At 57.8% G+C, this 24,958-nt stretch overlaps 1 protein-coding gene across 1 annotated transcript in view; it reads right to left on the reverse strand.

Moving 5' to 3' along the window:
• Positions 1-18,330, reverse strand: part of LOC146813698 (solute carrier family 22 member 7-like) — a 354,574-nt gene extending 336,244 nt beyond the window's left edge. The window contains exon 1 of the mRNA XM_085610186.1: positions 17,332-18,330. Within this exon, the coding sequence (XP_085466312.1) occupies positions 17,332-18,213 (882 nt within the window). The 5' untranslated portion in view covers positions 18,214-18,330. The remainder of the gene's footprint in view (positions 1-17,331) is intronic.
• Positions 18,331-24,958: the final 6,628 nt, after the last annotated feature.

A 24,958-nucleotide genomic window follows, 5' to 3' on the forward strand; every position in this document is an offset into this window, starting at 1 on the left:
GGAAGCTAACATCCTCGACCCCTCTCAAAACGGGTTTCGAGCGCATCATAGCACTGAGACCGCTCTCCTTGCGGTAGTGGAACAAATCAGAAAGCTGCTTGATAGAGACCAAACGGTAGCGCTGATCCTGTTGGACCTCAGCGCTGCCTTTGATACCGTCTCCCATTCCATCCTTCTTCAGCGGCTTTCTGAAGCTGGGGTTGGCTTGACTGCACTCGATTGGTTTCGGTCTTTTCTTACTGACCGATCCTTTCAGGTGTCCACACCGCCTTTTGTTTCCACCTCTCGTTCCATATTGCAAGGTGTTCCCCAGGGGTCGGCTCTCAGCCCGACCTTGTTTAATCTATACGTCCAACCCCTGGCCGAGGTAGCCCAGAGATACGGTCTCACCATGGTGTCTTACGCCGACGACACCCAGCTGGCGGTGGCACTTAATGGTGAGTCCGCAATGGATGCTGCTGCCTTTCAGGTCGCTTTGCGAGGGATCATGGAATGGATGTCTGACAACAAGCTGCAGCTAAATGCCTCAAAAACCGAGGTCTTAATCTTCGGAAAAAACACCGACCTCTGGGGCAACCAGTGGTGGCCTCCGGAGCTTGGCCCTGCTCCGGCGCCCGCTGATGAGGTCAGGAATCTTGGGGTGTGGTTCGACAATAAGTTGTCCTACATTCCCTACACCAAAAGACTGGCCGGGATCTGTTTTGGCACCTTACAGTGTCTCAGACCAATCTTTAAATTTTTTGACCCCACCACCAGGCAAATCATAGTTCAGGCTATGGTTTTAAGCAGACTGGACTATGCTAGTTCGCTTCTACTGGGACTGAACAAAGCTGAGCTTCTCCGCCTTCAGCGTATCCAAAACACGGCGGCCAGGATGCTGGTTGGCCTGCCTCGTTCTTGTTCTGCCCGTCAAACCATCCAAAATCTGCACTGGCTCCCGGTGGAACAGAGGATCAAATTTAAGGCACTTTGCCTTACTTTTAAAATCTTAAAGCTGTCTACTCCTCCTATCCTTGCCCAGACAATATCCCCCTATCTCCCGAACAGAGCGCTTCGCTCTGCGGGATCTAACCTGGCAATTGTTCCCCGCTTCAAAAGAGCTAGAATGGGTGGACGTTCTTTTTCGGTGCTAGCTGCCTCACTTTGGAACACCCTCCCCCCTTCGCTTCGTTCTATCACTAACCTTTTTCCTTTCAGGAAATGTCTGAAAACCTTTCTGTTTGCCACTACTTAGGTCCTCTAGCTCATCTATGACTAGTATTTCCTCTCCGTTATGTTTTACCGTCTTCTCAGCGCCAGGACGCCACTTTGCTGCGGCATCTGTGCGCTATACAAAAAGTTATAACATAACATAACATATGTGTCTGTATAAGGTAGTGATATAGGTAGCCTATATCACAGTAAGGGGTGCAAACACACCCTTACCCAGGCTGCAGTAGCAGACCTGTGGTGTCATTTTGGAATGCTTCCCAGGGGTGGCATAATACATGCTTGTGAGACCGGCCTCGTGGCGTGGGCCCTCCCGACCAGCAAGCCACCCTGCAACCGCACCGATCCTCGATGTCACAGACTTCCGGCCACCAAGGCCCAACATCTCGATTGCCGGCCAGGCCCCCAACATGCATGCCCGGCCGAGAGAGAGTGAAACCCCCCCAAGCCAGACCGAGAGGCGCCGACCCTGTCACACCTCTGGTCTCTTCCCCGAGGGAGGTTTCGATCGACCACCAGGCCCCCGGTGAGCGGCCGCCTCGCCTGCTGGGCGTCTGGAGTCCCTCCCGGACCCACCTGAACAGATCAAAGGGCCGAGCGACAGGAAGCCCCGACACACCGCCCCCAGGTGCCCCGACCCCTCTCGGCGAGGACTCCGGACTTCAAAGAGGAGGGGAAGTATAACAAGGGGTGCGGAAGGGACGGGAGGCAGAGAAGACCTGGACTGACGAGAGCCTGCTGACCTGGTCACGGCTCGATCGCTCCCCGAACCGAAGAACGCTACCCGAACTCTGAACCATCTGAGCCCTGCTGACGCCGTCGCGGCTCCCCGAACTCTGAACCATCTGAGCCCTGCTGACGCTGTCGCGGCTCCCCGAACTCTGAACCACCTGAGCCCTGCTGACGCTGTCGCGGCTCCCCGAACTCTGAACCATCTGAGCCCTGCTGACGCCATCGCGGCTCCCCGAACCACGAACCTCCGGTGCCTGCTGAGTGACTCGCGGCCCTCTCCTCCAAGAGAATCGGCAGAGATTGCCGAGAGAAGCAACTTCCCCTCAGCTCGAGGATTGAGAGCTGTGAGCCGGATACTCCGCAGAGACACTGACACAAAGACTGACCCGCTACCCCTTTAGCCTCCATCATGAGATCGCCGCCGCTTGTGGCACTAATTCTGCACCTGCCTTCCGGATCATAAAGATCCCTTACACTAACGATAAAATCGATTGTCTCACGAAGAACTACTGTGTGGTGTCCCTCTATCAGAAGAGAGTAAGCGCAGCGTGTGCGATCCTAGGTACGAGACCCTTCCAGGAAGGGCCTCCCCGCTCTTGCTCGGCCTAACTCTGGGAAAGGTGGGTCTCCGGGTGGTCAGGAACGCCTTCCGCAGCCTCCCCGGTGAACGCCTTCCAACATTTGGTGGCAGGCGACGGGATCCGAGCCAACACCTAGAGATCGTGCAGTAAACGGCTGACGCACTACCAAGAAGAAATGGAAGGAGAAACCTCCCTAGGTGCCACAGGTACCAACACGAGCACGACATTCCGAGAGGACCAGTTGGAATCTTATACGCACCGAGAACTGAAACAATTTTGCAAAGACCTTGGAATCGCTACCACCGGACTAAGCACGAAAGAGGACTTCCAGGGAGCATTAAAAACCTGGGTCGAGGCGGGAGCTCCCCGGACACAAACAGAAGGAGAGCCTCCTAACGAACCACGAAGCACCCCGGGGAGGAACGGCGCCCCCGAGGGGGGCCTATCCCCAGAGGAACTAGCGGACCGAGAAAGAGGTCGCAACCACGAACTAGAACTCGCCAAATTAAAAATCGAGGGAGAGCTAAAACTGGCCGAAAAGAAACTAGCGGTAGAACAGTTACGCCTACAAGGAGAACTCGAGGAAAAGAAACGACAAAGAGAACACGAAGAGAGGAAACTCCAACTGGAGCACGAACGTAGCCTGAAAGAGATCGAGCTCAAGGCTAAGAATGCAGAGGCCAGACCCTCGGAAACCCAACCCCTCTCCTCCACCGTGGAACCAAAGGTCCACATCCCCAAGGATGTGGTGAAGGAATACTATAAGAACGACGACATCCAGCAATGGTTCAAGGCCTACGAAGTCGCCATGACCTCCCACCGAGTCCCGCAGAAAGACTGGGGGGCTGGGCTGTGGGGCCGGTTCTTGAGCGAGGGGAGAGATACCCTGCTGGACCTGCCCTCCACGGTGATGAACTCCTACAGTCACATGAAATAGGCCCTAGTAGCCAGATACGGGCTCACCCCTGAAATGTACCGGCAACGATTTAGAGACTGCAAGAAGATACCCGGTACCACTTGGGTGGAGTACGTGAACTTTTACAGCCGGGCCTTGGACGGGTGGATCAAGGGCAGCAAGGTCTCCACCTTTGAGGAGCTGTTCGACCTAATCGCATGGGAACACTTGTCCGCTAATTGGTTTGTAGAGTTGCGCCAGTACCTCCTGGACATCAAACTCACAGACCCTCGAAAACTGGCCGTCGAGGCTGACCGGTGGGTAAACACCCGGGCCTCCCGGGGTCCCGTGGGAGACTACGGTCGCCACAGTCAGGGACCCCCCCGCCAGAGGGGCGGAGGGAATCAAGGCCGGCCAAGAGAACTCCCGGGGGAATCCCCGCTCAGCCCCCCCAGAGGACAACCTCTGCCCTTTCCAGCTCCACCTCCGGCCAGCACCGGGCCACCGGGGAGGCCGGGGCCCCGAGTGAGGATCACCTGTTTCCGCTGCCAACAGACCGGACACTATGCCAGCGACCCTCAATGTCCCATGTACCAACGACCCGCCACGACAACCCCGCCGGCTCGACAAATGGCCTCCGTAGCCCTGGGGGAAGAGATGGAAAGCTCCGAAGAATGGGAACCAGCCGCCATGGCCTTGGTCTCCCTAGGGGACCGAGAGATGGTCCCCGGAACGTCCCTGCCCGCCAACACGAAGAAGTACCGACAGCAGGTGACGGTCAACGGTCACCGCGTCGAGGGCCTCCGGGACACGGGGCGAGCGTCACGGCGGTTCACTGTCACCTGGTCTCCGCAGATCAGATCCTGCCCGGCGCCTTTTGTCCCGTCATATCATCAGACAATTCCGAGAGCCTCTGCCGGATGGCCCTAGTTCCTTTCGAATGGGGGGGAGTCACCGGCGAGTTGAAGGTGGCAGTCCGAACCTCCCAGCCCGTAGACTGCCTCCTTGGCAACGACCTTGAGAATTCCCCGTGGGGACAGGTGGAACAAAGAGCCCATCTCGAGATGATGGGCCTACCCGAATGGGTATGCGCCACCACGCGCTCGATGACTCTCAGAGTGCCCTCCTCCGAGGGAGGGGAGGCCATGCCGCTGAACACCGCCACCATCCCCGAGGTCCAGGATGCACCACCCGAGCCCAACGACCCCCTTCCGGACGAAGCGACCGTTCCCGACGAGGGGTCCGTGCCTCCCGACCCCGAACCCCTGACCGAGCTCGGGGACCTGCCGGAAATGTCCCAGTGGCACTGCGAAGGAGGCCCCTCCCGAGAAGAATTCTGCCAAGAACAATCCACCTGCCCTTCTCTCATTGGACCCCGACAGCAGGCCGAGGCCCAAGCAGCAGGTGACCGGGCCGGCACCCACTGGGTAAACTGGGAAAACGGCCTCCTGTACAGCGAACAGAAGTCGGCCGAGTTGGGATCGGCCCGAGTACTGGTGGTACCCCTGCGCTTCCGAAGTCTCCTCCTGGGCCTGGCCCATGATGTACCCCTGGCCGGACACCTAGGCCAAGATAAGACCTACCAGCGACTCGTCACCCACTTCTATTGGCCCAAGATGCGAGCGAATGTGGAGGCCCACTGCAAGTCCTGCCTCACGTGCCAGGCCAGCGGAAAGAGTGGGGGGAAGCGCAAGGCTCCGCTACAACCCTTCCCCGTCGTCAGTACCCCTTTTGAGCGGGTAGGAATCGACATCGTGGGACCGCTGGACCCCAAGACCGCCCAGGGCCACCGGTTCATCCTCGTCCTGGTGGACCATGCCACCCGCTACCCCGAAGCCATCCCCCTCCGCACCGTGACGGCCCCCGTGGTAGGCCGGGCCTTGATGGGGATCTTCTCCCGCGTGGGGTTCCCCCTCGAAGTCGTGAGTGATCGGGGCACGAACTTTATCTCCAAATACATGAGGTCCCTATGGCAGCAGTGCGGAGTATCGTACAAGTTCACCACCCCGTACCACCCCCAAGGGAATGGCCTAGTCGAGCGCTTTAACAGGACACTAAAAGGAATGATCATGGGTCTCGAAGAACCCCTACGCCGGAGATGGGACGTCCTCCTCCCATGCCTCCTGTTCGCCTACCGGGAGGTTCCACAAAAATCCCTGGGATTCAGCCCATTCGAACTGCTATACGGACACCCCGTCCGGGGACCCCTGAGCCTGGTCAAGGAGGGTTGGGAAACGACTCTCCGGGGGACCCCTCCGGATGTGTTCCGATACATCTTGGCACTCCGCAACCAGACCCGGTGTTAGACGGCGACCTCAGAGGAGCCCGGAAGGGGGGTCCTGACTACCCTGAGTCCCACCCGTGTAGTATTGTAGCCGGGCACTGGCGAGAGATTCCCCAGGGGGAGGAATCTCGCAACTAGGATCGTACTTCTGGCACCACACGACACAGAGAGACCACACTGGGTATTCTCAGAAAACAAGCTTTATCAAGTAGGTATCACTGCAAATATGTACAAGGTGAGCACGGGCTCAAGAGTCTCGGAAAGGTAGGGGGTAGCGGGACTGTCTCTGGTAACGGTTCAAAGCAGGGACGTATCCGGCGCACAGCTCACAATCCTCGAGCTGGGGGATACGTGGTCGGAGTCGGGGTCCGGCGGGACCGTGAGAGTCTGGGAGAGCCGCGAGTCACTCAGCGGGCTCAGGTACAGGTTCGGAGGTCTTACGATCTTCAAGGAGCCGCGAGTCACTCAGCAGGGCTCAGGTACAAGTTCGGAGGTCTTACGAGCTTCAGGGAGCCGCGAGTCACTCAGCAGGGCTCAGGTACAAGTTCGGAGGTCTTACGATCTTCAGGGAGCCGCGAGTCACTCAGCAGGGCTCAGGTACAAGTTCGGAGGTCTTACGATCTTCAGGGAGCCGCGAGTCACTCAGCAGGGCTCAGGTAGGTTCAAGTTCCAGGAGCCGCGACCGCGTCGGCAGGCTCTCGTTGTTCCAGCGTCGAAACTGCCGGACAGTCTCAGAGCACCCCTTGTTATAGGTCGACCCCTCTTTGATGTCCGGAGTCTGTGCAGGCAGGGGTCTTGTCACCTGGGGGCCGCTTGTCGGGGTTTCCTGCTATTGTCTTTTGATCCTTTCAGGGCCGGGTCGGGAGGAGTCCCAGACACCCAGCAGGCACGGAGCCAGCCCGTAGGGAGGCCGGAGGGCCGATCGAAACCCATCGTCCCAGGGGAGTTAGAGGTGCGATAGAAACTGCTCCTCCCTCTCTCATCCCCTGGAAGCGTGATGTCCCCCAGCCGGAGTGGCGCCTCGAGGCCCGGGTCGCGCTGGGGCCGGGCGGCCATCTTGTTGCATGGAGTGGGCACGCGGGCCCGGGGTGGCCGAAAGGAGAGAGGCCATGGACGGGGATGTCCGGGGTTGGTGCGGGTGTCCTGGTGGAAAGGGTCGGCTGGGCCGTGTGCTTGGGCTGCAGGCCCAGGTTTCGGTGGTGCGGGGGCACGGAGGGCCATTCTACGAGGCCAGGTCCAACATGCGTCCCCCCCAGCTGAAAGCCGGAGAGAACTGCCCATCACCTTGGGGAGTTCTCTTCGCTGAGGCGGAAGAACCGGGAGAGGCCGTCAGCGTTGGCGTGGTCCGTACCAGGGCGGTGTTCTACGGTGAAATCCATCCCCTGGAGGGAGATTGACCACCGCAGTAGCTTGGGGTTTTCTCCTCGCATCTGCATGAGCCATCGCAAGGGCCGATGGTCAGTTTGGACTCTGAAATGAGTGCCGAACAGGTAGGGTCGTAGTTTTTTTGAGTGCCCAGACCACGGCAAAGGCTTCGCGCTCTATGGTGCTCCACCTCTGTTCTCGGGGCAGCAGCCGCCGACTGAGGAAGGCGACGGGCTGGTCTAGGCCTTGATCATTCACTTGGGACAGGACGGCCCCAATGCCATGCTCGGAGGCATCGGTCTGGACTATGAACTCCTTGGTGTAGTCGGGAGCCTGGAGGACGGGGGCAGTGCACATGGCCTTTTTTAGAGCATCGAAAGCTTCCTGGCAGGCAGCCGTCCACTGCACCTTCTTTGGCTGTTTTTTAGACGTGAGTTCAGTGAGAGGGCCGACCAGGCTGCCATACCCCCGAATAAATCGGCGGTAGTAGCCCGTGAGTCCCAGAAAGGCTCGGACTTCCGTTTGGGTGATGGGTGGTTCCCAGGCCAGGATGGCGTCGATCTTTGGCTGTAGAGGGGCGACCTGGCCACTCCCGACTTGGTGCCCCAGGTAGACTACGGATCCTTGCCCGATCTGGCACTTGCTGGCTTTTACGGTGAGGCCTGCCTGGCGCAGGGCGGTTAGCACTCTCCGGAGGTGCTGGAGGTGCTCACTCCACTCTGAACTGAAGACAGCGATGTCGTCCAGATAGGCCGCGCTGAACTGTTCTAGCCCGGCCAGGACCCTATTTACCAGTCTCTGGAAAGTGGCCGGGGCATTTTTCATCCCGAAGGGCATCACGCGGAAGCGGTAGTGCCCATCGGGGGTGGAGAAAGCAGACCGCTCCTTGGCCCCTTCGGTGAGCGCAATCTGCCAGTAGCCGCAGGTGAGGTCGAAAGTGCTCAGGAACCGGGCGGCCCCTAGTCGGTCAATGAGCTCGTCGGCTCGTGGAATGGGGTGGGCATCGGCTCGGGTAATGTCATTGAGCCCCCGATAATCCACGCAGAACCGGAGCTCGGGGGCGACACCGGGGGCTGCTGCCTTCGGAACCAGGACCACGGGCTGGCCCAGGGACTGTCAGAGGGCTCGATCACCCCCAGGGTCAACATCTTCGAGACTTCAGCTTGAATGCAGGACCGGACCCGGTCAGGAACCCGGTAGGCTCGGTGTCTCACCGGCGGGCTGTCCCCGGTGTCCACATCGTGAACACACCAGTTGGTGACCCGGGGGGTCAGGGAGAAGAGGTCTGAAAATTGTCTGAGGAGCTGGCGGCAGTCCGCTTGTTGCTGGGCAGTGAGGGCTGGGGAGAGGTTCACTCCCTCCACGGAGCCATCCTGTTCCTTGACACACAGGAGGTCCGGGAGGGGATCCGACTCATCTTCGGCCCCGTCATCGGTGGCCAGCAGGAGGCTCAGTTCTGTCCGCACGAAGTGAGGCTTGAGGCGGTTCACGTGCAGGACCCGGAGGGGATCCCGAGGCGACTGGACGTCCACCAAGTAGGTGACTTGACTCTTCCTCTCAACCACTTTGTAGGGCCCAGTCCATCGGTCCTGGAGGGCGCCAGGCTTCACGGGGGCCATGACCCACACCTGCTGGCCCGGCTGGAACTCGACCAGAGTAGCATTCTGGTCGTACCAGCGCTTCCTTTCCTCTTGACTCGCCTCCAGGTTGGCCTCGGCCAGTTCTCGGAACCTCCTGGTCTGGTTCCGGAGGGCCAGGACATATTGGAACACATCTCGGGGGGGTGGTCTGGGGTGCTGCCTCCCACCCTTCCTTAACCAAACTGAGGGGACCTCGGACGGGGTGCCCATAGAGTAATTCAAACGGGCTGAACCCTAAGGACTTCTGGGGGACCTCCCGGTAAGCGAACAAGAGGCAGGGGAGCAGGACGTCCCACTTACGCCGGAGGGGCTCTTCTAGGCCAGCAATCATCCCTTTCAAAGTCCTATTAAACCTCTCTACTAGGCCGTTCCCTTGGGGATGGTACGGGGTGGTGAACTTATAGGACACCCCACATTGTTGCCACAGGGACGTCATATACCTTGATATAAAATTAGTGCCGCGATCGCTCACGACCTCGCGGGGGAAACCCACCCTGGAAAAGATCCCCATCAGGGCCTGGCCCACCACGGGGGCCGTAATGGTGCGTAGGGGAATAGCCTCCGGATAGCGGGTGGCGTGGTCTACTAGGACCAAGATGAAACGGTGACCTTGGGAGGTGGGGGGTCCAGTGGCCCCACGATGTCGATTCCGACTCGTTCGAAGGGGGTACTGACGACCGGGAAGGGTTGGAGGGGAGCCTTGCGCTTCCCCCCACTCTTCCCACTGGCTTGGCACGTGGGGCAGGACTTGCAGTGTGCCTCTACCGCTGCTTTCATCTTAGGCCAATAAAAATGGGTCACGAGACGGCTGTAGGTCTTGTCCTGACCCAGGTGACCGGCGAGGGGGACATCGTTGGCTAAGCCCAGGAGGAAATCTCGGAAGCGGAGGGGTACCACCAGTACCCGTCCGGATCCCAGCTCCACCGATTTCTTCTCACTATACAGGATGTTATTCTCCCAATAGATTCGGTGCGTTCCGGTCTGGTCACCTGCGGCTTGGCCCTCGGCCTGGCGCCGCAGCCCGATCAGGGAAGGACAGGTGGCTTGCTCCCGGCAAAATTCTTCCCGGGTGGGCCCGCCCTCGTGGCGCCAATGGGCCAACTCGGGTAGATCCCCCAACTCGGGGACCGGGGCGGGGTCGGATGGTGCGGGTTCGTCGCTGGCGACGGACCCTTCCGATGGGGGAACGGGAGGACCCTCGGCGGGGACGGTACGGGTTTCTTCGACCGGGGTGCCCTCGACTTCTCTCCGGGGAGTGAGTCGGGCTGTCATAGATCGGGTGGTGGCACACACCCACTCGGGGAGTCCCATCATTCCTAGGTGGGCCTTGCGCTCTACGTGCTTCCAGGGAGAACTCTCCAGGTCGTTCCCTAGGAGGCAGTCGACCGGCTGGGAGGTTCTTGCGGCCACCTTGAGTTTACCTATCACCCCTCCCCACTCAAATGGCACCAGGGCTACCTGACACATACTTTCCCTATTGTCTGCGGATATTACGGGGCAAAAGACATTGGGGAGGATCTGCTCCTCGGGAACTAGGTGCCTGAGGACACCGGTGATACTGGCCCCGGTGTCCTGCAGGGCCTCTACCTGGTGGCCATTGATCTTGACGAGCTGCCCATATTTCTGTGTGTTGGACGGTAGGAGGCTACCAGGGATCATTTCCCTATCTCCCAGGGATACTAGGGCCATAGCGGCGGGTTCCCACTCCTCGGCTTCCTCAACCTCCTCCCCCAGGGCTACGTTGGCTATCTGTCTCGCAGGGGTGACTTGGGTGGCCATGGGGCACTCTGGGTCATTGGCGTAGTGCCCGGGTTTCTGGCAACGGAAACATGTGACGGTCACCCGGTGTCCTCGTCTCCCAGGGGGCCCTGTTACTGGTGGGGGGGGCGCCGGTAAAGGTGGAGGTGGTGTCTTCGGGGGGCTAGGCTGGGACTCTCTCGGCCCTCCCTGGTTCCCTCCCCCTCTCTGGCGGGGTGGTCCCTGACTGGTTCGGGGGTATTCTCCTACCATGCCCCGGGAGACCCGGGTGTTGGTCCAGCGGTCGGCCTCCACAGCCAGCTTCCGGGGATCTGTGAGCTTGCTATCCAGCAGATGTTGACGTAGCTCTATGAAGCAGTTCGCAGCCAGATGTTCCCATAACATGAGATCAGTGAGTTCGGCAAGGGTGGTGACCTTGCTGCCCTTGACCCACCCATCGAAGGCCCGACTAAAAAAGTTTACATACTCCACCCAGGTGGTGCCCGGGATCTTCCTGCAGTCCCGGAACCGTTGGCGGTACATTTCTGGGGTGAGGCCGTATCTTGTGAGGAGCGCCTCTTTCATGTGGCTGTAGGAGGTCTGCAGGGAGAGGGGTAGGTCGAGCAGGGTGTCCCTTCCTTCGCTCAGAAACCGCCCCCACAACCCCGCCCCCCAGTCCTTCTGTGGAATCCGATGGGAGGTCATGGCGACCTCGTAGGCCCGAAACCATTGCTGAATGTCATCGTTTTTATAATATTCCTTGACCACATCCTTGGGGATGTGGACCTTCTGTTCCGCTGGGGGGGCCGTCTCTCGGTTTCCCGAGGGCCTCCCGTCCTCATTCCGGGCCTTGAGCTCGAGTTCTTTTAAGCTGCGTTCGTGCTCCAGTTGGAGCTTCCTTCCTTCGTGCTCCCGTTGGAGCTTCTTTTCTTCCAGTTCGCCTTGTACGCGCATTTGCTCTACCGCTAGCTTTTTCTCCGCTAACTTCAATTCGCCCTCGATTTTGAGTTTGGCTAACTCGAGTTCATGACTGCGGCTTCTCTCTCTGTCCGCGAGTTCTTCCGGGGATAGGCCCCCGTCTGGTACAATGCCTCGCACCTGATTGTCGCTGCTTTCACTTGGAGGGGTTCGGCTTCGTCGGGGCGCTGCCCCGTGCCTTCCGGGCGGGAGGCCCCGGTCTCCACCCAAGTTTTCAGTGCTTTCTGCAAGTCTTCCTTAGTGTTGAGGCCAGTGGTAGCGATTTTAAGTTCTTTGCAAAATTGCTTGAGCTCTTTGTGTGTGTATTCTTCTAGATGCTCCACCTGGAACACTCTGTTGGCGTTGGTTTCTGCGGAGCTCATGGCGCTTCCTTCTGCCATCTTTGTTGGTCGTGCGTCCGTTGTTCACTGTACGATCTCTAGGTGATGGGCCCGAATCCCGTCGCTTGCCACCAATGTTAGACGGCGACCTCAGAGGAGCCCGGAAGGGGGGTCCTGACTACCCTGAGTCCCACCTGTGTAGTATTGTAGCCGGGCACTGGCGAGAGATTCCCCAGGGGGAGGAATCTCGCAACTAGGATCGTACTTCTGGCACCACACGACACAGAGAGACCACACTGGGTATTCTCAGAAAACAAGCTTTATCAAGTAGGTATCACTGCAAATATGTACAAGGTGAGCACGGGCTCAAGAGTCTCGGAAAGGTAGGGGGTAGCGGGACTGTCTCTGGTAACGGTTCAAAGCAGGGACGTATCCGGCGCACAGCTCACAATCCTCGAGCTGGGGGATACGTGGTCGGAGTCGGGGTCCGGCGGGACCGTGAGAGTCTGGGAGAGCCGCGAGTCACTCAGCGGGCTCAGGTACAGGTTCGGAGGTCTTACGATCTTCAAGGAGCCGCGAGTCACTCAGCAGGGCTCAGGTACAAGTTCGGAGGTCTTACGAGCTTCAGGGAGCCGCGAGTCACTCAGCAGGGCTCAGGTACAAGTTCGGAGGTCTTACGATCTTCAGGGAGCCGCGAGTCACTCAGCAGGGCTCAGGTACAAGTTCGGAGGTCTTACGATCTTCAGGGAGCCGCGAGTCACTCAGCAGGGCTCAGGTAGGTTCAAGTTCCAGGAGCCGCGACCGCGTCGGCAGGCTCTCGTTGTTCCAGCGTCGAAACTGCCGGACAGTCTCAGAGCACCCCTTGTTATAGGTCGACCCCTCTTTGATGTCCGGAGTCTGTGCAGGCAGGGGTCTTGTCACCTGGGGGCCGCTTGTCGGGGTTTCCTGCTATTGTCTTTTGATCCTTTCAGGGCCGGGTCGGGAGGAGTCCCAGACACCCAGCAGGCACGGAGCCAGCCCGTAGGGAGGCCGGAGGGCCGATCGAAACCCATCGTCCCAGGGGAGTTAGAGGTGCGATAGAAACTGCTCCTCCCTCTCTCATCCCCTGGAAGCGTGATGTCCCCCAGCCGGAGTGGCGCCTCGAGGCCCGGGTCGCGCTGGGGCCGGGCGGCCATCTTGTTGCATGGAGTGGGCACGCGGGCCCGGGGTGGCCGAAAGGAGAGAGGCCATGGACGGGGATGTCCGGGGTTGGTGCGGGTGTCCTGGTGGAAAGGGTCGGCTGGGCCGTGTGCTTGGGCTGCAGGCCCAGGTTTCGGTGGTGCGGGGGCACGGAGGGCCATTCTACGAGGCCGGGTCCAACACCCGGAAATTCCGAGAACTTGCAGAGGCGAACCTCGAGGCTAGCCAGGAAGAGATGAAGCGCTGGTATGACCAGAATGCTACACTGGTCGAGTTTCAGCTGGGCCAACAAGTCTGGGTCATGGCCCCGGTGAAACCCTGCGCCCTCCAAGATAAATGGACTGGACCCTTCAAGGTGGTCGAGCGGAAGAGCCAAGTCACCTATCTCGTCGATGTGCAGTCCCCGCGGAACCCCCTCCGGGTTCTCCACGTGAACCGCCTCAAACCCCACTTTGTGAGGACGGAGTTGAGTTTACTCCTGGCCACCGACGATGGGGCCGAAGAAGACACCGAGACCCTTCCAGACCCCCTGGGGGCGAAAGAGACCGATGGTTCCGTGGAGGGGGTGAGACTGTCAACCGCCCTCACAGCCCAACAGTCCGACAACTGCCGCCAGCTACTAAGGCAGTTCGCGGACCTCTTCTCCCTAACCCCTGGGGTCACCAACTGGTGTGTCCACGACGTGAACACCGGCGACAGCCCGCCAGTGAGACACTGGGCCTACCGGGTCCTTGATCGGGTCCGAACCTGCATCCAGACCGAGGTAGCGAAGATGCAGGCCCTCGGGGTGATTGAACCCTCCGACAGCCCCTGGGCCAGCCCGGTAGTCCTGGTTCCGAAAGCGGCTGCCCCTGGTGTCGCCCCTGAGCTGATGTTTTGCGTGGACTATCGAGGACTCAATGCGGTCACCCGATCGGACGCTCACCCTATCCCCCGCGCAGACGAGCTCATTGAGCGCCTCGGGCCGCTCGCTACCTCAGCACCTTCGACCAAACTTGTGGATACTGGCAGATTGCCCTCACCGAGGGAGCCAAGGAGCGCTCCGCCTTCTCCACCCCGGATGGGCACTACCGCTTTAGGGTGATGCCGTTTGGAATGAAGAATGCCCCGGCCACCTTTCAGCGGCTGGTGAACAGGGTCCTGTCCGGACTAGAGGGGTTCAGCGCAGCGTACCTCGACGATATAGCGGTATTCAGCTTCCGATGGACTTAGCACCTCCAGCAAGTCCTGTTGGCTCTGCGCCAGGCCGGCCTCACCATCAAAGCCAGCAAATGTCAAATTGGGCAAGGCTCCGTAACATATCTGGGGCACCAGGTGGGAAGCGGACAGGTCGCCCCCCTCCAGCCAAAGGTCGATGCCATCTTGTCCTGGTAACCCCCCACGACCCAAACGGAAGTCCGGGCCTTCCTGGGCCTCACCGGTTACTACCGGAGGTTTATTAAGAACTATGGCAGCATCGCAGGCCCCCTCACAGAGCTAACCTCCAAAAAACACCCCAAGAAAGTACAATGGACTCCCCCATGCCAGCAAGCGTTCGACGCCCTAAAAGCCGCTATATGCACTGCTCCGGTGCTTAAGGCCCCCGACTACGCCCAGGAGTTTGTGGTCCAGACGGACGCCTCGGAACACGGCATCGGGGCAGTCCTCTCCCAGTTCAACGACAAAGGCATAGATCAGCCCATAGCCTTCATCAGCCGAAGGCTGCTGCCCCGAGAACAGCGGTGGAGCACAATTGAAAGAGAGACCTTCGCGGTAGTCTGGGCCCTCAAAAAGCTACGGCCCTACCTGTTCGGAACACACTTCCGAGTACAAACAGATCACCGACCCTTGCGGTGGTTGATGCAGATGCGAGGGGAAAACCCCAAGCTGTTACGCTGGTCCATCTCCCTCCAGGGGATGGATTTCACTGTGGAACATCGCCCCGGGACGGAGCACGCCAACGCGGACGGGCTGTCCCGATTCTTCCGCTTCAGCGAGGAGAACCCCCAAGCGGATGGGTAGTTCTCCCTGCCTTTCAGCTGGGGGGGGCACGTGTGAGACCGGCCTCGTGGCGTGGACCCTCCTGACCAGCAAGCCACCCTGCAACCGTACCGATCCTCGATGTCACAGACTTCCGGCCACCAAGGCCCAACATCCCGATGGCCGGCCAGGCCCCCAACACGCATGCCCGGCCGAGAGAGAGTGAAACCCCCCCAAGCCAGACTGAGAGGCGCCGACCCTGTCACACCTCTGGTCTCTTCCCCGAGGGAGGTTTCGATCGACCACCAGGCCCCCGGTGAGCGGCCGCCTCGCCTGCTGGGCGTCTGGAGTCCCTCCCGGACCCACCTGAACAGATCAAAGGGCCGAGCGACAGGAAGCCTCGACACACCGCCCCCAGGCGCCCCGACCCCTCTCGGCGAGGACTCCGGACTTCAAAGAGGAGGGGAAGTATAACAAGGGGTGCGGAAGGGACGGGAGGCAGAGAAGACCTGGACTGACGAGAGCCTGCTGACCTGGTCGCGGCTCGATCGCTCCCCGAACCGAAGAACGCTACCCGAACTCTGAACCATCTGAGCCCTGCTGACGCCGTCGCGGCTCGCCGAACTCTGAACCATCTGAGCCCTGCTGACGCTGTCGCGGCTCCCCGAACTCTGAACCACGTGAGCCCTGCTGACCCTGTCGCGGCTCCCCGAACTCTGAACCATCTGAGCCCTGCTGACGCCGTCGCGGCTCCCCGAACCACGAACCTCCGGTGCCTGCTGAGTGACTCGCGGCCCGCTCCTCCAAGAGAATCGGCAGAGATTGCCGAGAGAAGCAACTTCCCCTCAGCTCGAGGATTGAGAGCTGTGAGCCGGATACTCCGCAGAGACACTGACACAAAGACTGACCCGCTACCCCTTTACCCTCCATCACGAGATCGCCGCCGCTTGTGGCACTAATTCTGCACCTGCCTTCCGGATTATAAAGATCCCTTACACTAACGATAAAATCGATTGTCTCACGAAGAACTACTGTGTGGTGTCCCTCTATCAGAAGAGAGTAAGCGCAGCGTGTGCGATCCTAGGTACGAGACCCTTCCAGGAAGGGCCTCCCCGCTCTTGCTCGGCCTAACTCTGGGAAAGGTGGGTCTCCGGGTGGTCAGGAACGCCTTCCGCAGCCTCCCCGGTGAACGCCTTCCAACAATGCTGTTGCCTCGGGTAGGCCTCTGAGGTACCTATGCCCTAGGTACATAGTATACCATATACTAGGGGCTTATAAGGCACTCCAGAATCCAATTAGATATGTACCTAATGTACATGGAAACCATTTTAGAGAGGAAGCAGCTAGGCTGGGGTCCTGATTAGCAGGGCCCCAGCCAGACTAAGGTCGAAAAACAGTGAAACACCAGCAAAAAGTGGGGGTTCCCATGTGAAGCAGATCTTACTCTCCTACAGTGCTGACCTGCTCCTGTATTACCAGCAGTCGCTGTCATCTGTAATATACTATCGCATTCCTCCAGAGTATTAATTACGTGCACACTTACAAAGTATTAAGAAGTAGCAGACGCCTCCCCTGTATTAACCGCAGTTGCTTTCCTCCATAATATGAAATACTGGCATGCACTTTCAGTGTATCAATACGTGCACAGTGTATTAAGAACTCGCAAGCTTCTCCCCTGCACTAACTACAGTCGCTTTCCTCTGGAATATTAAATACTAGCAGACTCCTCCAAAGTATTAATTCCGTGCACACTTAAAGAGTATTCAGAACTAGCAGACTCCTCCAAAGTGTTAATTCCGTGCACACTTAAAGAGTATTCAGAACTAGCAGACTCCTCCAAAGTGTTAATTCCGTGCACACTTAAAGAGTATTCAGAACTAGCAGACTCCTCCAAAGTGTTAATTCCGTGCACACTTAAAGAGTATTCAGAACTAGCAGACTCCTCCAAAGTGTTAATTCCGTGCACACTTAAAGAGTATTCAGAACTAGCACTCTCCTCCCTTGAATTACCTGCAGTCGCTTTCCTCTGTGATATTAAATTCAAATGCACTCCTCCACAGTATTAATTGCGTGCACACTTACAAAGTATTAAGAACTAGCGTACTCCTCCCCTCGTGTCCACCACAGATGCTTTCTTTGATAATTTGAAATACTAGCCACACTTCCAGAGTGTTAATTATGTGCACACTTACAGAGTATTGAGAACTGGCGGACGCCTTCCCTGTATTAACTACAGTCGCTTTGGTCTGTAATATGAAATACTAGCCACACCCCTGAGTATTCATGTTGTTCACACCTGAAGCGTATTAAGAACTGGCGGACGCCTCCCTTGTATGAAACATGTAGCCTGCTCATTCATGCATTGGCTATCATGCGGGGGTTTCAATTGTAGACAATCATGCATCAATACTTCTCCCACGCCCCCCCTCAGCCCCCTGTCATCGGCTCTTACCTGGGTAGCGATGGTAGAGGTGAACTGGGAGTGGTCGTAGGCCCACCCATGCTGGCAGCCCTGCAGGGAGGAGGTGTTGGGTGGTCCCCAGGAGGAGGTGTTGGGTGGTCCCCTGGTGAAGGTGTTGGGTGGTCTCCAGGTGGGCGTGTTGGGTGGTCCCCAGGTGGAGTCGTTTGGTGGTCCCCAGGTGGAGTCGTTTGGTGGTCCCCTGGTGAAGGTGTTGGGTGGTCCCAAGGTGGGCGTGTTGGGTGGTCCCCAGGTGGAGTCGTTTGGTGGTCCCCAGGTGGAGTCGTTTGGTGGTCCCCAGGTGGAGTCGTTTGATGGTCCCCTGGTGAAGGTGTTGGGTGGTCTCCAGGTGGGCGTGTTGGGTGGTCCCCAGGTGGAGTCGTTTGGTGGTCCCCAGGTGGAAGTGTTGGGTGGTCCCCAGGAGGAGGTGTTGGGTGGTCCCCAGGTGGAGGTGTTGGGTGGTCCCCAGGTGGAGGTGTTGGGTGCTCCCCAGGAGGAGGTGTTGGGTGCTCCCCAGGTGGAGGTGTTGGGTGGTCCCCAGGTGGAGCTGTTGGGTGGTCCCACTGTGTAGTCCTTGTGTCTTCTCCAGGTGGAGTTCTCCAGCAGGTGCCACTGGGGCTCTCTGTACATCTTGCAGGAGCTGAAGGTCCCATCAGGCTTCCTGGGGATGCTGATGAGCAGCAGCTCGGCCTCCGTGAGGGTCCCAAACTCACCCTGGTTCTGGAGGACACACCGGTGGGGGGGCACCGCCGCTAGGAAGTTGTTCAGCAGGAAGTGGAGAGGGAGGCTGCTGAGTCCGATGGCCACGAGGAGCAAAATGAGAACCTGGAACCTTCCAAAGCCCCCTGCGTCTTGGAGGAGGTCATCAAACTTCATCCTGAGCAGCGCCAGAGGGGAGAACGTGTTTCCTGGAGCGAGGGGTGAAAGGTCACAGGCTCCGAGAGGTACTCATTACAGACCCGTCTGCTGCTTCCCTCCCTGACAAAAGCCAAATAAAACCCTACTGGCATAGGAGGGAAGCACTACGAGTAGTGTAGGGGACAGATGCCATGCGTGTGGGCTGTGCCCGAGAGGGAGTGTGCCAGTGAAGCAGGGCAGGCACAACATACAGAGACATTCATGGAAAGAGGGAGCTGCCAGCAGAGGGCAGAGGTCACGAGGCCAGCAAACCTCCAAGTAATGGAGGGGGAATTTACAATAACAGGTTTTTTTTGTGCATATTTATATAGCGCGAACTCGACCCGAAGGTATTGGAGCGCTTTACATAGCACCGTATTTACATTACACATTCAGGCACGGGGAGATTAAGTGATTTGCTCAGAATCACAGGATGTGGACGCGACCTCGAGGCTCGAACCCTGGTTTCCTGCACCAGAGGCGGCAGCGCAGCCGACGGACCTCATCCTCTCCCCTTGCAGTCAGATGGTGTGAAAGGCCGGCTCCTCCGAAGGTCTCCGCTGGACAGAGGGGGGAGGGGGGGGGGGAGGGAGCGCCTGCATGGCCCAGCCAGCCCCCACTGCTTGCAGGGCTCTCCCCAGAACAGTAGGACAGTGTCACTGCGACCCCTTGTGGCTGGTGAGTGCTGTTTGCTCCTCTGGGCGGCAGTGTCTTCGAGGTGCTTTACAAGTCACAGCGGTGGAATCAAACCCTGATTTCAAGTGCCCTGAGGTCAGAATCGGTGTGAGGTAAGACAAGTGAGGGCAGGCAGTGCACGCAGCCCCTGACCCCTCAGTGAGGGAGGAGAAGTGAGGGCAGGCAGTGCACGCAGCCCTGACCCCTCTGTGAGGTAAGACAAGTGAGGGCAGGCAGTGCACGCAGCCCCTGACCCCTCCACGAAGGCAGACAGTGCACGCTGCCTCTGACCCCTCCACGAAGGCAGACAGTGCACGCTGTCTCTGGCCCCTCAGTGAGGACAGAGAAGTGAGCACAAGGAGATGATGGATGGAGCGCTGACACTTTTCACACACTCACCCCCAGTCACAGATCTGGGTTGAATCCATCATCATTCTTTAGCTCACTCTGCCACCCCAGTTCAGACATGGCCATATGCAAATCAGTCTGACCCTGTGCCTCATGGGAACAGTCCAGCCCGAACTGCCAAGCCAAGTCTTTCCTGGACTGGAAACAATCATACTGGGACCGGTTTCGGGGTAACACTCCTCATTAAGGGTGGGCAAAATTTCGCGAAACGGCAAAAAATCTCTGCGAACACGCGAAATTTTGCGTGCTTGCGGAGATTTTGGGCTGATTACTGCGTTACTGAATTTGACCTTCAACTCGGGCAGCTGCTTTTATATCTGTAAGTGCTTCCTGTTGAGGTTTAATTTTTGGGACAGGAGCATGGTGCCAGAAGGAATCCTGCCCTGCATATTTACCCAAGAAGATGCCACCGTTTTGTGCAATACCTCTACTTAACTGGAGTACTTTCTACTGGCTAATCAGTAAGTGCTACCTCGGTGGGTAAATGTATAGTGCTTTCCCTACACTACAGCTGCGTAAAGGGCCAGAACAGTTGTCTCCAGTGACCATGTGTGTCTGTAACTTTTGCCACCGCGCCGATGGGCGCAGGGGTCCCTCGAGTGAGCTGTCCATCATAGTGAGGAAAGGGCGGGAAGCGCTGACACTTTTCAGACACTCACCCCCAGTCACAAATCTGGGTTTAATCCATCATCGTTCTTTAGCTCACTTTGCCACCTCAGTTGAGACCCAGCTATATGCAAATCAGTCTGGACCCTGCGCCTCATGGGAACAGTCCGGCCCGATCTGCCAAGCCAGGTCTTCCCTGAGCCAGAAACATCTTTGGACCAGTTTCAGGGTAACACCCCTCATCAGCCAGGCTAGCTTGAATCCAGTGGCAAAGCGAGCAAGGGACCCATGTCTGGGCATACCCTGCCAACTTAGGGTGAACAAAACAAACACAAGGAGATGATGGACGGAGCGCTGAAACTTTTCAGACACTCAAAAGAACAAAAAAACGATTGATTTAGGCCCAGATCTCTGTACTGGGGTGAATGTATGACATTGTTCAGCATTCTGCCCATCAATTGTTGTTTTTGCATTTGTCACCCCGAGTGGGACGGGTATGCCCAGACGTGGGTCCTAAAATAAGAAATGAAAATGTAAATCTGTATTTGTTTTTTTTTTTTTTTTTTTTTTTTTTTTTAAACCGTTTATTGCAGTTTGAAAAGTTACAGGTATGGGCCTACAACCACACGGCCATCAAAAAAACATATGACATGCATACAGCAAAAGGTCTCACAGCGGTGCAAAGTAGGTAAACAGGAGTAATCAATGGTGCAGGCCTCACGGCTCCATGCCCACAGTACGGTTCCATTTTCTTAAAACAAAACAACATAAACAAACCACAACCGCAAGGCAACCCTCGATCCAAAGTGGCAACACGTGCTCCATAAGTGGGGGATCCAAACCAGCAGCAAAATTCTGAAGAGGGGGACGGGAGTAGATCAGGGACTGGGGGACCGCGCGCCCGCGGCCAAGGGAGGGGGGCCATCTAGGGAGACGGAGCCGGCGAGGCAGCCGGTAGCAGCGGCGGCTCACAAATACCCCCGCGGTAGGCGTTCCAGGGGCCCCAGAGTTTCATCCACGCCCCAGGCTTACCCCTCGCCACATACACCACCTTTTCACGAAACATGCACCAATCCATATGCTCTTTCCAGGCCGACACCGCAGGGGGCCTCTGGGATCCCCACAATTGAGCAATATCGCGCTTAGCTATCATGTATCCCAGAGTCACCCACCGCGTCTGCGGTGCCGAATAGTCATTAGGTTCCCAGACATTCAGCAAGCATCTCCTCGCTTCAGGCAGTAGCGCGACACGCGTAACCACTCGTAGAACCCCATGCACACCACGCCAGAATCGCTCCACCTTCGGGCACTCCCACAGTATATGCATGAAAGTCGCCAACGCGCCACAGCCACGCTTACACATTCCGTCACTGGCAAAACCCATACGTAGAAGCCTTGGCCCCGTCACGTAGACCCGGTGAAGGATCTTGAGCTGGACGAAACGAAGGCGAGCCGGGATGGCCACCTCTTTCGGAGAGGCCACCGCGGAAATCCAATCCTCGTCGTCCAGCTCCAGCCCGTCGAAAATCTGTATTTGTTAAGCACAAACTACTCACCCATACGGGTCTCAAGTCGCCGGGGGCCGTCGTGGAAATTAACTGAACTAGTGCCAGAGTCACATGGTGCTGAGCTGAGATGCCGCTTGATCGAACCGTGAACCCTGTGCTCTGAAGTTAGCTGCCATGGCTGCTGCACCACACCTCTCCACTCTGTGCTCTCCATGCCACTGGAGTCAAGCTATCCTGGCTGATGAGGGGTGAAACCTCGAAACCGGTCCTAGGATGCTTGTTTCCAGTCCAGGGAGGACCTGGCTTGGCAGTTCGGGCTGGACTGTTCCCATTGGGCACAGGATCAAGACTGATTTGCATATGGCGTGATCCAAACTGAGGTGGCATGGTGAGCAAAGAAACACAATGGATTGGAGTGCTACCCCGAGCGATTGCCAGTGGTTGGACTTATTGCAAGCAGCTTCCCATCACCTTTGGTGTGTTTGATGGACTACTTAGAGTGGCCTGGGTATGCCCTGACGTGAGTCCTGTGCTCACTGTGACACTGGAACCAAGCTATACCCGGCGAATGAACTCATAACTAGGCCGAAACCCGCCCTGGGTCACTTAGTTCAGGGAGGACCTGGCCTGGCTGATGGGGCCAGACCGTTCCTATTGGAGGTAGGGTTGAGACTGATTTGCATATGGCGTGGGCCAAACTGAGGTGGAACAGTGGGCAAAATAACTATGGGTTGTAATATTACCCTTGACAATTGCCAGTGGTTTGACTTAGTGCAAGCATTCCTTCCATCACCTTCTGTGTGTTTGATCAAATTTAACTCGCAGGTTTCCGACCACCTCCATAGGAATCAGAGGTGGCCAGGTTCTTTCACCCACCGTGGATCACGCCACGTCTGACCTTTATTTCCAACTATAGGACGTTCAGTTCAAAACAGACGAATGACCATCGGATGACCTTGTAGGGCAGAGATCTTTCTACTCCATAAGCAGGATGATCAGTTGTGTATAATATGATCTCCTTTGAAAATCAAAAGTGGAGCTGAGGGATAGGATGTCCGAGGGATCATATAAATGCTGAAGAGTTTTGTACTCCTAGGACATCCTCAATGACAGCAATTCACGTGTAGGTGACTCCCTTGGGAAGCATCAGCAAGCTACGGCCATCTTTGATCCCACCTCGGCGAGTCTCCAGGGAGGGCGGAATGAGAGACCTGCCAACAGAGCCCGAAGGGTCGGGGCAGCTGGAACCCACTGTCCGGGATGTACTGATGCAGAAGAGAGCGCGCTCTGTACTGTGGGCTGCACGAAAACCATTGTGGGCTATATCTCGGACGTGAGTAGTTTCCAAGTGGGGTGAGGTGAGATACAGGCGTCTTCCTGCAGCCGGCATCAGTCTTTGATTGGCCAGGAAGCCGGAATCGGCTCTCGGTTTCCTGCTGATTGGGGCTTCCTGGGCTTGTGTCCAGTGCACCGGTCCATTCGCAGAGTCATTAGAAGACGGAGTAGTACTGGGGCGATGGTAAGGGCTCCTATGATAAGATTCTGGGGGAGAGCCCGACCTGCATCTCCTCATCAGCATAAACATCTCTCGAGAGTAGAGGGGGGTAGATTCATTTAAACTCTAAACAGGGCCAATGAATAACAAACCGATCATCATAGGGAGATGTAGGGGGACTTTACTCAGGGTCTGGACCGGGTGATCCTCAGAGGGAGACGTAGGGGGACTCTACTCAGGGTCTGGACCGGGTGATCATCAGAGGTAGACGGAGGAGGACTCTACTCAAGGTCTGGACCGGGTGATCATCAGAGGGAGACGGAGGAGGACTCACTCAGGGTCTGGACCGGGTGATCATCAGAGGGAGGCGTAGGAGGACTCTACTCAGGGTCTGGACCGGGTGATCCTCAGAGGGAGACGTAGGGGGACTCTACTCAGGGTCTGGACCGGGTGATCACCAGAGGGAGGCGTAGGAGGACTCTACTCAGGGTCTGGACCGGGTGATCATCAGAGGGAGACGGAGGAGGACTCTACTCAGGGTCTGGACCGGGTGATCACCAGAAGGAGACGGGGGAGGACTCTACTCAGGGTTTGGACTGGGTGATCATCAGAGGGAGATGTAGGGGGACTCTACTCAGGGTCTGGACCGGGTGATCATCAGAGGTACACGGAGGAGGACTCTACTCAGGGTCTGGACCGGGTGATCATCAGAGGGAGATGGAGGAGGACTCTACTCAGGGTCTGGACCGGGTGATCATCAGAAGGAGACGGAGGAGGACTCTACTCAGGGTCTGGACCGGGTGATCACCAGAGGGAGGCGTAGGAGGACTCTACTCAGGGTCTGGACCGGGTGATCATCAGAGGTAGACGGAGGAGGACTCTACTCAGGTTCTGGACCGGGTGATCATCAGAGGGAGACGGAGGAGGACTCTACTCAGGGTCTGGACCGGGTGATCACCAGAGGGAGACAGAGGAGGACTCTACTCAGGGTCTGGACCGGGTGATCATCAGAGGGAGGCGTAGGAGGATTCTACTCAGGGTCTGGACCGGGTGATCACCAGAGGAGTGCGTAGGAGGACTCTACACAGGGTCTGGACCAGGTGATCACCAGAGGGAGGCGTAGGAGGACTCTACTCAGGGTCTGGACCGGGTGATCATCAGAGGGAGACGGAGGAGGATTCTACTCAGGGTGTGGACCGGGAGATCCCGAGAGGGAGACAGAGGATGACTCTACTCAGGGTCTGGACCGGATGATCATCAGAGGGAGACGGAGGAGGACTCTACTCAGGGTCTGTACCGGGTGATCACCAGAGGGAGACGGAGGAGGACTCTACTCAGGGTCTGGACCGGGAGATCACTAGAGGGAGGCGCAGGAGGACTCTACTCAGGGTCTGGACCGGGAGATCACCAGAGGGAGGCGTAGGAGGACTCTGCTCAGGGTCTGGACCGGTGATCATCAGAGGGAGACGGAGGAGGATTCTACTCAGGGTCTGGACCGGGAGATCACCAGAGGGAGACGGAGGAGGACTCTACACAGGGTCTGGACCGGGTGATCACCAGAGGGAGGCGTAGGAGGACTCTACTCAGGGTCTGGACCGGGTTGCTCCTGGCACTGAGGACCTCTATGAGCCCATGTCCTGTGTGTGGACCTTCACACAATGCCGCTGTGTTATATATACCTGCGTAAGGGCGCTTTGTATCGTATCTCCTCAATTCCGTCTTTGGTGGGTACGATGGGAAGACGGGGAGGGTGTCAAGACACCCTCTTAAAAATTCTATCTCTGAACAATGCAAAGCTCCCCTTCGAGGCGCTGTGCATGGAGTGTGGACTGCCGCTCGTGCACGCACACAGCTAGGAAACGAGACCGTGCCCTGCCCTGGCAGGTGAGTGGCCGCGTGCACGGGGGCGTGTGCCAGTGCCCACTGGTGCCTCTATGCCCACTCTGTGAACCTGCTGCTCGTGCACGCGCACACCTTAGCAACGAGGCCGCGCCCTGCCCTGTACCTCAGTTACTGCACAGATGGACGCTCC

Source organism: Triturus cristatus, chromosome 6 (genome assembly GCF_964204655.1).
Source record: "Triturus cristatus chromosome 6, aTriCri1.1, whole genome shotgun sequence".
Classification (NCBI taxonomy): domain Eukaryota; kingdom Metazoa; phylum Chordata; class Amphibia; order Caudata; family Salamandridae; genus Triturus; species Triturus cristatus.